The 12,252-nt window shown below is 58.5% G+C and overlaps 1 protein-coding gene across 18 annotated transcripts in view; it reads right to left on the bottom strand.

Moving 5' to 3' along the window:
• TCF3 (transcription factor 3) overlaps positions 1-12,252 on the bottom strand; it is a 106,521-nt gene that overhangs the window by 20,451 nt on the left and 73,818 nt on the right. For all 18 annotated transcript variants that reach the window (XM_068156328.1, XM_068156316.1, XM_068156315.1 and 15 more), the window contains 5 exons: positions 10,404-10,533; positions 8,885-8,934; positions 1,423-1,525; positions 997-1,136; positions 153-279 (listed from right to left, as the gene is read on the bottom strand). In XM_068156328.1, the coding sequence (XP_068012429.1) occupies positions 153-279; positions 997-1,136; positions 1,423-1,525; positions 8,885-8,934; positions 10,404-10,533 (550 nt within the window). The remainder of the gene's footprint in view (positions 1-152; positions 280-996; positions 1,137-1,422; positions 1,526-8,884; positions 8,935-10,403; positions 10,534-12,252) is intronic.

The following is a 12,252-nucleotide window of genomic DNA, read 5'->3' as shown; positions in this document are numbered from 1 at the left end:
GGGCACATTGCTGGCTCATGGGTGACACATAAGGGACAAAAGGTGTCTGGGTACACTGGACACAGATATCACAGCATCAGAAGTTGGCACAAGAGTGTGATTTGGCTGTGGAGCCTCTGCATGGCCAGGGAGCAAGGGCCATGGGTACCTACCCATGATGGTGTCGGTGGCGCTGATCGGGGGAGTGTGGCTGGAGACGCCGTAGGGTGTGGAGGCCGAGGAGAAGCCAGACACAGAGGGCAGCCCCCCGTTCACCTCCCCTGAATGCAGCTGGTAGTTCTGGAGAGAGGGGACAAGGGTCAGAGGGGCACTGCAAAGGCTGCCAGGCTCAGCAGCTGGGCTGGCACTCAGGTTCTCCTTGTTGGCAGCCGCCCCGAGCTGACAGCTACAGGGCAAGGTGCCAGGGTGCCAGTGGAGACCCCCCCAACAGCTATGGCATGAGGTGCCAGGGTGCCAGTGGAGACCCCCCCAACAGCTATGGCATGAGGTGTCAGGGTGCCAGTGGAGACCCCCCCAACAGCTATGGCATGAGGTGCCAGAGTGCCAGTGGAGACCCCCCCAACAGCTATGGGATGAGGTGCCAGGGTGCCACTGGAGCCACAGGACAGGGTGCCAGGTGCCACTGGAGCCCCCCCAACAGCTATGGCATGAGGTGCCAGGGTGCCACTGGTGTCCCCCACAACAGCCACAGGACAGGGTGCCAGGGTGCCAGTGGAGATCCCCCCAACAGCTATGGCATGAGGTGCCAGGGTGCCACTGGTGTCCCCCACAACAGCCACAGGACAGGGTGCCAGGGTGCCATTGGAGCCCCCCCAACAGCTATGGGATGAGGTGCCAAGCTGCCACTGGTGTCCCCCACAAAAGCTATGGGATGAGGTGCCAGGGTGCCACTCGAGTCCCCCACAACAGCCACAGGACAAGGTGCCAGGGTGCCAGTGGAGCCCCCCCAAGAGGTAGAGGCCAAGGTGCCAGGGGAGCCCGCTGGGCACACCTTACCATGCGTTCGTGCTGATGTAAACTGTTGAAGCCACCAGACTGCGGGAGTGGGGAGGAGGAGCTGCCCAGCATGGCACCGTAACTCGACTGGCTCATGGCACCTGGTGAACTCCACAGGTCTGGCGAGTTATGGAGCCCATCTGGAAGGAAAAGCAAAGCTGAGAGGGGCAGAGATGCCAGGGTGTGTCCTGCAGCCTACACCAGGGCGAGCAGGCCCGGGCTGGAGGTGCTGCTTCTGTCCCCACTGTGTCCTGCCCATGCTGAGCATCACCTGCGGGGCACATTGGAGTCACTCCGGGGCTGCCTCCTGCCCTGTGCGCTCCTGCCCCCAGCTCCTTCCATCCTGCAGGCTGTGCAGTTCCTCCCATCACCCCCACGGGCTGGGCAGCCCTGCTCTGCTTGGCTTGAGGGCTGTCTGTCACCCACCTGCCATGTAAAAGGCTCCGGGATACACAGTGCTGGGAGGCTTCGAGGGAGTATATCCAGCTGGATCCCTGCTGTAGTCATCACCTGAGTTGGATGGATACACCTGGGGGGCAGGAAAGGCATTGAACAGCAGAGCTCAGCCACCCCACAGCCCCTCAGCCTGCCCATGGCTCACCCCACCCCACACAGCTTTCCTCTCGTTCATGGCAGCAGACGACAGAGTCGGTCCCACAGCTGAGCTGGGGTGGGGGGAAGCGAAGTGGCAGCGGTGCCCACTGGCACAGCTCTGCTGGGCAGCAGGGCAGGGCAGAGGGACGTCACAGAGACACATCCCAGCTGCCTTCCTGTAAGAGAGCAGGATCCCCACAGCCCCCTCCTGCAGAAGCTGCTGGTGCCAGCAGAAGTTTCAGCTCTCTGCTCCAGTTCCTCCTTCTGTGGTTATGACTTTTTCTGGGTAACCACAAAAACCATCACCTCTGCTGCTAACCCCACGGCCCAGGGTGGGCTGGGCACTGCCACAGGGATCCTGGGGGGCTCTGGGACCAGCTCATCCCCGTGCTGGAACAGCCCCAGTGCAGCACAGCCCCAGCTCCAGCCCTTCACGGACACCCGAGGGGACGCTGAGGCACAGGGGTGCGGGGGGAAGCTGCGGGCTGAGCCCTCAGCAGGGATTGTCACAGAGGAGGGGGACAGCCTTTGGCCAGCCCTCTGCAGCACCATTCAGCAATGTTATTTACCAGCAGAATAAACAAAAGGCCTTTTTTTTTTGGCCCCCACCCCCTCCCCCTTTTTATATCATCCAAAGGCATCATCCCAGAACAGCCCTCGCTGAGGATCACCCTGAGCCGGCACAGAAACATCCTTTGGGGCTTTGGGGTTTTTGGTTTGGGGTGGGGGTGGGGGGGTGTTGGTGTTTTTTTGTTGTTTGGGGTTGGGTTGTTTTTGTTGGTTTGGGTTTTTTTTTTGCTTAAAGCAGAAATTCACCACGCAGAGAAACTGAAATGCCACCCAAAATGACATGAGAACTTGGGCTGCAGCTTATTTTCAGCCCCATTGATTCATTCTGAAACCACCAAATCTCTCGGTTTTTGAAGCACAGAGCAGAGGAGGGGAGGGGAGGGGAGGGGGGGGGAGCAGGGGTGCTGCCAGCTCTCTTTGGAAATGAAACCTGCCCCCAGTTTCTCTTTCCCCGGTGCCAGCCAGCTCCTCCTGTTGGCCTCCTGTCCCTGAAGGGCTGAAATTGTTCTCTCTGTCTTGGAACTGCTCAGGACACCAAGGATTTCCCCTTCATTTTTTGGTGGGAGGTAACAGAAAATAGAGGCTGTTCTAGGTAAAAAACCCAAAAGCTCTGGAAAGCACTGCTGGCCCCACAGGGGGCTCCAGGAGAGCTGGGGAGGGATTTCTGACAAGGGTTGGGAGTGACAGGATGGGACAATGGCTTTGAGACTGGAGATGAGGAAGAACTTCTTGAGAGTGAGGGTGGGGAGACACTGGCACAGGTTGCCCAGGGAGGCTGTGGCTGCCACCTGCCTGGAGGTGTTCAAGGCCAGACTGGATTAGACTTTGAGCAAACTGGGCTGGGGGGAGGTGACCCTGCCCATGGCAGGGAGTGTTGATACTAGATGGTCACTCAAGTCCCTTCCAACCCAAACCATGCCGCGATGATCTCTGGCAGCCCAGTTACAGAATCCCTGATTCCCAGCATGGGAGGTTGGAAGAGACCTCTGGAGACCATCCAGACCAATGCTCTGCTCCAGCAGGGCGCCCACAGCAGCTTGCTCAGGGTCACAATGGCCAGGGAGGTTGGAAGCTCTCCACACAAGGAGACTCCACAACCTCTCTGGGCAGCCTGCTCCAGGCCTCCAGCACCCTCACACCAAAGAATTTTCTCCTCCTGCTCAGGTGGAACCTTCTGGGTTCCAGTTTGTGCCTCTTGCCCCTTGTGCTGTCCCTGGGCACCACTGAGCAGAGTCTGACCGCAGTCTCCTGTCCCCCACAGCTCTCTTCTCACAGCAGTGAGAACATTCTGCTATCTGTAAGCATGAGGCTCCTGCCTCCTTGGAGCTGGAGGGTTCAGAGCCTCGAGGGCAGCCCTTGACCAGCTCTTGAGCAGGATAAGGCAGAGCTGAAAGCAATTCCTGAGCCTCGCTGCTAGCGCCCGAGAGTGGGGAAGGTGTGAAATACAGAGGGGGTGAAAAAAGAGAAGAGATAAGATAAAGAGAGGGAGGGAAGGAGGGAAAAGCCTGCCAGACGCTGGCAGCTGCCCGGGGTGCCTCGCTCAAGAAGAGAAACATTCCCATCCCCATCCCCATCCCCATCCCCTGGCCCTCTGTGCGGCACGGCCGGGCGCGGGGAGCCGCGCGTGAGCCGCGCGTGCGGCCGGGGAGAGCAGGGGAATGGAGGAGGCAGCGGAGAACAAGAATCCTGCAAATTGACTTTTCCTATAATTTGATTAAATAGCGGGAGCTGGGACAGGGAATCGAATGAAGCACGTCTAATAGCCCCGCGCCATCTGCCAGCGGCTGGCACCTGGCCAGCACGCCAGGCAGCTGTGCGGCAGCGAGCGGGCACGGGAGGAGGGGAGCGGGGGGGAGAGTGTGCCGCAGCATCCATTTAATAGAGCCAGAGTGAAAAAGGAGGAGGGAAAAATAGCAGGGATGAGCTAGAGCAGGGCTGCAGAGCAGGGGGGGAGTGGGCTGTGCTGTGCTTCCTATCTTGTTCGAGTGATAGGACAAGAGGAAATGGCCTCGGGTTAGGTTGGATGTGAGCAACAATTTCTTCCCCCAAAAGGGTTTCAAGGCCTGGTCTTTATAGTGTCATAGTATCATAGTATCAGTCAGGGTTGGAAGGGACCACAAGGATCATCTAGTTCCAACCCCCCTGCCATGGGCAGGGACACCCCACACTAGATCAGGCTGGCCACAGCCTCATCCAGCCTGGGCTGAAACACCTCCAGGGCTGGGGCCTCGACCACCTCCCTGGACAACCCATTCCAGGGCTTCACCACTCTCATGGGGAAGAACCTCCTCCTCACCTCCAGCCTGAATCTCCCCACCTCCAGCTTCATTCCAGTCCCCCTAGTCCTATCACTACCCAGGCTGCCCAGGGCAGTAGTGGAGGCCCTGTCCCTGGAGGGGTTTCAAAGCTGTGGAGATGTGGTGCTGAGGGCCATGGGCTAGTGGTGCCCTGGCAGTGCTGGGTTAATGGTTGGACTTCACATTCTGCAAGGTCTGTTCCAACCACACAAATGGGGACAGACTTTGGAGCAGGGCCTGTTGGGACAGGGCAAAGGGGGATGATTGGAAACTAAACCAGGGAGATTGAGAGTGGAGAAAAGGGAGAAATGTTTGACCCTGAGGGTGGGGAGAGCCTGGCCCAGGTTGTCCAGAGAGGTAGGAGCTGTCCCATCCCTGGCACCATTGCAGGTCAGATGGGGGCTCTGAGCAACCTGCTCTGGCTGCAGCTGTCCTTGCTGACTGCAGGGGGCTTGGACTGGATGACCTTTAAAGGTCCCTTCCCACCCAAACCAGAATGCGATTCTGCGATCCACCCTGCTCTGCCACCCCCCAGTCCCCATCTCCTGTTGGACCCGAGGGTGGGGGGAGGGGCAGGTTTCACCCCAGGAGCAGCCCAAACCTTCCCTTTGCCTGCTGAGCACAGGGCAGGCTGTGCACAGCCACCTCTGCTCTCGCTCACATGCTCCAAGCGCGGAGCCCCGGCGCCCAGCCGCGCACCGAGCCGAGGCCAAGCCCGCGGCCGCCGGCCAAGCGCCGCAGGAAGCTGTAAATCAGAGCCAGGTCCCTGCTCCCCAGCCCGGCCCCAACCCCCGCGCCGGCGGCGGCCTCGGGGACCTCCAGGTGAGGTCATTTCCTCCGGTGAAAAGCTGCCAGCGCGGCCAGAGAGCCTGAGCAGCCCCAGCGCTGGGATTCGAGGGGCTGCCTGGGCTTGCTCCGCGTTTTTGGTTGGTTGGGTTTTTTCCCTTCCCTTCCCTGATTTTCGTGCTTCAGGGATGAGCCGGGGTGGGACCCGAGGCAGCCCCAGCAGCAGCGGCCGGGCTGGGAATGCGACGGCTCCCGGCCCCTGAGCTGCCTGCGCTGCAGCAGCTGCGTCCTGCAAGAGCTAAGAGCTGCCTTTGGAACTGACAGAATCAAAGAATTGGTAGGGTTGGAAGGGGTCATTCAGCTCCAACCCCCCTGCCACGGGCAGGGAAGCCCTCCACTCGATCAGGTTGCTCAGAGCCACATCCAGCCTGGCCTTTAAAACCTCCACCACCTCCCTGGGCAATCTGTGCCAGTGTCTCACCACCCTCATGGGGAGTTCTTCCTGACATGAAATCTGAATCTCCCCTCCTCTAGCTTGGATCTATTCCCCCCCAGCCCTAACACAGAATGGGAGGGGATGGAAGGGACCTCTGGAGATCATCCAGTCCAATCCCCCTGCTAGAGCAGGGCCACCCAGGGCAGCTCACACAGGAACACATCCAGGTGGGGCTTGGAAGCCTCCAGAGATGGAGACTTTGCCACTCTCTGGACAGCCTGCTCCAGGGCTCTGCCACCCTCACAGCAAATGTTCCTCCTCATGTTCAGATGGAACTTCCTCTGTTCAACTTTAGTCCCTTTACCTCTTGTCCTGTCCCTGGGGACCACTGAGAAGAATCTGGCTCCATCTTCCTGCCACCCACCCTTAGATATCTGTAAGCATTGATCAGATGCCCCTGAGCCTCTTCCTCTCCAGCTCACCACCCACAGCTCTCAGCCTGTCCTGGGGACAGAGCTGTTCCAGTCCCCTCAGCATCTCAGCAGCCCTCTACTGAACTCTCCCCAGTAGTCCTTTGTCCTTCCTAATCTGGGGTGCCCAGAGCTTGGCATCCTCTGGTAAAGCCACATGATGTATGGTGGAGGCCTGGGAGTCTCACCCAGCCCTGGGTCCTTTGCCAGGGCACAGGAGCCCACAGGGAAGCATGACATGAGCACTAACCCTGCTTCCCATGGCATCACAGAATGGTTGGAAGAGCGCTTTAAGAACATTAAGTCCAACCCTTAGCTCAGCACTGCCAGGGCCACAGGGAGCCTCAAAGGGCCTCTGTGCCCCAGCCCACACCACTGCCCAGCACCTTCCCTTCTACCAGGTGATAGGAGAGGAAATGGCCTGAAATTGTGCCAGAGGAGGTAAGGTTGGAGGTGAGGAAAACTTTCTTTGCTGCCAGGGTGGTCAGGGATTAGCACAGGCTGCCCAGGGAGGTGGTGGAGTGCCCATGCCTGGAGGTGTTGCAGAACCCTGTGGCCATGGCACTTGTGGCCATGGTTTGGTGGCCAGGGTGGGGTTGGGTTGGATGATCTCAGAGAGCTTCTCCAACCCCAACGTTTCTCTGCTTCTGTGTCACAAGAAATAGCCCCTGAGTGGCTGCCAAACTCAGGCCCCTCCACACTCCCCCACAGCCAGCACTGCTGCGTCCCTGCCCGCCCTCACCTGCCGCATCCACCCTCACCCCTGCAAGTGCCTCTCGGTGCCTGGGGCAGCATCAGCCCCAAATCAATATTCCAGCTGCTGACCTCTCCGAGTTTTCCGTGCAGCTAGGGAATTACAGAGCAAAGCTCCTGATGTTAATCAGATGCTGATTAACCTATTTATTTTGCACGGGGTCCAGCCAGAAGAGGGGGGCTGCTCCTGCTCCGCCAGGCAGGCAAGAAAGGGCCTTTGATCCGCTGCCTTTGAGGCCCCTGCGCTCCCCGCGCTGATTTCTCTCCCCAGGTGTGGAAGTTCAAAAACAAATCCAAGAAGCCCAGAGGTCACCCAGCAGAGGGAGGGCAGGGAAAGAGGCAGCCCCGGCCCCAACACCCAGCTCTGCGGTGAGGGCTGCGCAGGTGTCGGCTCAGACGGGAGGGAAGGGCTGAGCTCTGGCAAAGCTCAGCAGCTCTTCCTGTGGGAATTGGGGCCCCTCAGGGCACTGCCAGCCCGATGGGCAGGGGGGCCCCAGCACCTTTGAAATCTGAGGCCAATAAAGGGCCATTTGGTGGCAGTGATGTGTTCCCCACATGTCGGCCGGGCTTTAAAGGCTCCACGTTTCCCACAGAAACCTGACACAGAGGCATGGAGCGAGCTCTCCCTGCTCAAACACAGGCCTGGAGCTGCTTTCTGCACCATGTGGGTCTGCATGGACTTGCACTCTGCATGCCAAATCCAACAAGCCCTCGGTGCTTTCCTCTCCCTCCATCCTCCCGCCAGCACCTCAGGGTCCATTTCTGTGGGCAGAGCCCAGGCTGGAGGCTACAGACTGTGCCACAGCTGCTCGCAGGGGAATGGAGCCCACTCCACTAGGCATCAGCAGGGGCAGCTAAAGGCACAACAGGCTTGGGCAAGGGCCCATCTCCAGTGCTGCCCCAGCCCCAGCTCAGCACCTGGCAGGATGGAGCCTGCCCGTCCCCCCACAAGCACGCAATGGCTCTGGCCAGGAATGCAGCTTCGGCCAGACAGCTCCCCCAGTCCTGCAGGAACCCTCCAGCCCACTCCAATTAGCTCTCCTGGAGATCCCATTACCTCTCACCACAAAGACACTGCTGGTTTATTCCCCCCAGCAGCCGCGGGAGCGGCTCACGTACTGCCGCAGCCCAGCCCCGGCAGCGCACACCTGGAGCAGCCCCAGCTGCCTGCCTGCCTCCAACTGCTTTGGTTTCCCTTCTGGAATGAAATCTGATCCCACCCAATACTGCATTTCACTCGGGACATAACGTCAAACAGAGAGCTGGCGAGGGCAGGAGGTGGTGGGTCTGGGTCTGGCCAGGGAGGTGCCACAGCAGCTGCTCCTTGTCTCCATCAGTGCCTCAGCACCACAGCTCCACAGCACTTCTCCTTGTTATAGCATCACAGAATGCTTTGGGTTGGAAGGCACCTTCAAGATCATGCAGTTCCAACTGCCTGCCATGGGCAGGGACACCACCCAACAGCCCAGGTTGCTCAAGGCCTCATCCAACCTGGTCTTGAACACCTCCAGGCAGGAGGAAGCCACAGCCTCCCTGGGCAACCTGTGCCAGGCTCTCCCCACCCTCAGTGCCAAGAATTTCTTCCTCATCTCCAGTCTCAATCTCCCCTCTCCCATCTCAAAGCCATTGCTCCAGGTCCTGGCACTCCCAGCCCTTGTCACAAGTCCCTCCCCAGCTCTCCTGGAGCCCTTCAGCTACTGGAAGGCTGCTCTGAGGTCTCCCTGGAGCCTTCTCTTCTCCAGGCTGAACAGCCCCAACTCTCCCAGCCTGTCCCCCACAGGGGAGGTGCTCCAGCCCTGTGATCATCTTTCCTCCTACTTAGGAAGCTGTGGCTTGGAAAATCCTTCCCTGTCCTCTAAAATCCAAGCCTTCTAGGTTTGGGGTGGCTGGAGCACAGGGTCAGAAGCTCTCACAGCAACAGGAACAGGGATGGAGGAATGGGGGACACACACATCTGTGGGGGAAACATTCCTGCTACTTACCGAGGAAGGGAGTCCAGGAGGCACCTTCCGAACCTTCTTGGGCTGTCCATCTGGTTTGGAGAGAAGAGAGGAGCTGAGTTTTGAAGGGGGTTGGTGTAGGGGGAAGCAACAAGTCACAGGTAAAAAGCCTCCAAGGATGGAAGATGCAGGTACAGAGAATGCCCTGTAGCCCACAGGGGACCATCAAAAGAGAAGGGAAGCAGCCAAGGAACCACCAGCAGTGAAAACGTCTGAGGATGAAGCTCTCCTCCTCACCTCATCTGCACCCTCTGACCCACAACCAGCTCACCACTGGGCAACCTCTCCCCACACCCCACAACATGAGGTGCTCAGCACCCAGGGGAGGGCTCTGCCTGCTCTTTGGAAGAGACCAAGAACCAAACTGGGTAGGGGGGGCAATGGTGGTGGAAACAACTGAACTTGGTTTGCAGAGGGGCTGCAGGAAGAGAACAAAGCCAGGGATGGGGCTGGATTGTCATCTGCTCCTTAGACAGCAAAATGCTTGGGCAAGGCTTGGGGCTGCAGGACCAATCCCTCTCCAGCCCATCCCCTCAGGACACAGTGTGCAGGGAGAAGGGAGGACACTGCTCAGGGAGACATCCCAAGGAGAGGCTCAAGGGGAAGCACTGATTTAAAGAATGGCTATTTTTTAGCTCCTGACTAAGGCAAGCCCCAGCTGGAGAGCAGGATGCTAGCACAGCAAGTCTGCCACGCCAGGGACTCTGCTGGGGGGCAGCTCTGGAGGAGAAATTCATCACACAGAGGGACCTGATGGCAAAGAATCGCTTTGCAGGCTTACACCAGAAGCCAGCAATGGTTTCAAGGGGCAGTACCAAGGTGGATGTCTGTTTCTGGAAAGTGCTGGAGCCACTGGGTGGTTTCTGGTTTCATTTGGTGGGGAAAACCCAAAATAGCAGCAAGAAAGGGACTCTGGAGAGTGAGGGGGGAACTATGACAAGAAACAAAAGTTCTGGAGAACTGGGTCTTGGCTTCACTCCACACTTCAGCTCACACATGAGCTCAGCCTTCATTCAGAGCAGAATGGCTTATTCCAAGGTAGATCCAAACATGGCTCTGGATCCAACACCGGCTCTGGAACACTGAAGCAGGCAGGTGGGCAGGGAGAGGTCCTGGGGCAAACACTGCTTGTTTGCAGGGCACAGCCTGGAGCTCACACTGCTTCTGAATGGCAGTCAGGGGCTCCATGAGGGCCCTCAGCCATAAAAGCAGCCTCCAAGGCAGCCCAGAGTTTTCCAGGAATGACTACTGGGATGCAGTGTGGCTGGAGGCTTCCTTAGGAGAACCTCAAGGCACTGGCTGCCTTCACTTAATCTGACACTTGCCAGACAGAAGGAAGCTTTCCATGACTGAATCCAACCTCTCTTTTCAAACCCCTCTTTCACTCCTGAAGGCCAACCCAACGTGGGCTCCCACCCAGGCAGCAGCCCCTGCAGCTGCTTGACCAGGCTGCAGGACAAGCCAGAGTGGTGGCACCCAAGGGTGGCACCCAGCCACTTACCTATGTTGCTCTCAGCACCTCTCCTGCGAGGATTGTTGGGGTAAGAAAAATACTGGGAGCCTCCTTTCACCCCAGTGGGGGACAGGGTGCTCGGGCTGGCGATCCCCATCTCACTGGGCAGGAAACCAGTCTGCAGAGAGGGAGACAGAAAAGCCCTCCCATGTCACCAGGCTGGAAAAGCAGCACACTGCTGGGGCAGAACAGAGCTGCCTTCACTGCCTCACACCAGAGTTCAGCAGAGGGAAAAAAGAAACAGAGAAGCCAAAGGGTGGGGGAACCTAAGTGCAGGTAGAAAAGAGCCTTTCAAGCTGGGTTTCCATGCTGGGCCCCAGTAAGGAGCTTCTCCACAAACCAAGGACATCAAGCAGCAGGTGCCATGGTGGGGACCATTGGTGTCCCATCCTCCCCTCACTGCCCACGAGGGCAGGATCATGGAATTATAGGACGGTAGGGGTTGAAAGGGACCTCTGGTGATCACCCCCTGCCAGAGCAGGATCCCCTAGGGCAGGTCACACAGGAACACAGCCAGATTGGTCTTGAGAATCTCCAGAGGAGACTCCACAACTTCCCTGGGCAGCCTGCTCAAGGGCTCTGCCACCCTCATACCAAAGAAGTTTCATCTCATATTGAGGTGGAACTTGCTGTGAGTGAGCTCAGGTCCATTGCCCCTCATCTTACCCCTGGGTATCACTGAAAAGAGCCTGGCTGCATCCTCCTGACATCCTCACCCTGACAGGATGAGACCTGACAGCTGCTGATGGCAAAGAGGAGGTGAGGGTCAGGGGGGGCTCATTCTGCAGTGCTCCTGCACTCAGGACCAAACTCTTCCCTTGCTGCTTCTGAGTTTTGATACCAAGGGATTATGGTTTGTGCTGTGCTCAGTGCTTTGGGGGACACACACCAGATGGGCACAGTGTGTCCACCCCCCCTCAAAGGGCACAGCCACCCTGATGGCCTCCTGCTGCCACCCCTGTGACGCTGCTGGGGACCTGCACAGGGCAGAGGACAGTGACAGCACTCACCCAGCAGCAAGCCCAGAAAGCTTCTCTGCCAGGGGTCTGGAAGGTTGTCACCTTTCTGTCCTAGCTGAGAGCTGGGGCTGTTCAGCCTGGCTCAGGGGAGACCTTCTCACCAGGGATCAGGACAGGAAGGGTGGCAGCCCGGAGGGTGGAGACTCCCTGTGTGCAAGGAGTGCCAGGAGAAGAGCAGGGGAGGTGGGGACAAGGTACTGCTGGGGAGATTGCCATGGGACTCCAGAGGAAAATGTTTCCTCACGAGCTCAGCTGGGCACTGGAATCATCTCCCAGGGGAAGTGGAGGATTCCCTACCCTGGGCAGCTTGAGCCTCAGCTTGGCAGGGTGCAAGGCCAGGACCTTGCAGCTGCACTGACACCTGGAAAGGTTGATGATCCCTGGGGTCCCTTCCAAGCTGGCATCCTGGGATTCTGTGATTCTCCATCCTCCCTAAACCCACTGCAAGAGACTGGAGACCCATCTGCCTGTGCCTCTGCCAGTCCCCTCTGGCTGTAAATCCCAGCCCAGGCTCTGGCACTGATGGTTTCCCTCCCAGCCCCAGCATGGATGATGCTGAAATGCCTCTGCTGGAGCTGTTTTCCTCCTGCATTTTATAAGGGGAGAGTCAAATCCCTCTTTCCAAAATGAGGAAACTCCTCCCTTGTGTTTATCCCAGCTGACCTTGGGCACGCTGGGAAGCAGCATGGAAGACAGCAGGAGCTGGAGCCCAGGGTGCTGGCTGACTCCTGGGATGGGCCAGCCCACTGGCATTGCCCCTGGCACCTCAGCAGAGAGGGAAGTGCATTGGATGGAATTTCAGAGGGCTGCCAAAGGGC

Source organism: Melanerpes formicivorus, unplaced genomic scaffold (assembly GCF_026170545.1).
Source record: "Melanerpes formicivorus ecotype bairdi unplaced genomic scaffold, bMelFor1.0.p_v2 SCAF_34, whole genome shotgun sequence".
Lineage (NCBI taxonomy): Eukaryota > Metazoa > Chordata > Aves > Piciformes > Picidae > Melanerpes > Melanerpes formicivorus.
The sequence above is the reverse complement of the archived record's forward strand: the minus strand, read 5'-3'. Positions and strand labels throughout refer to the sequence as shown.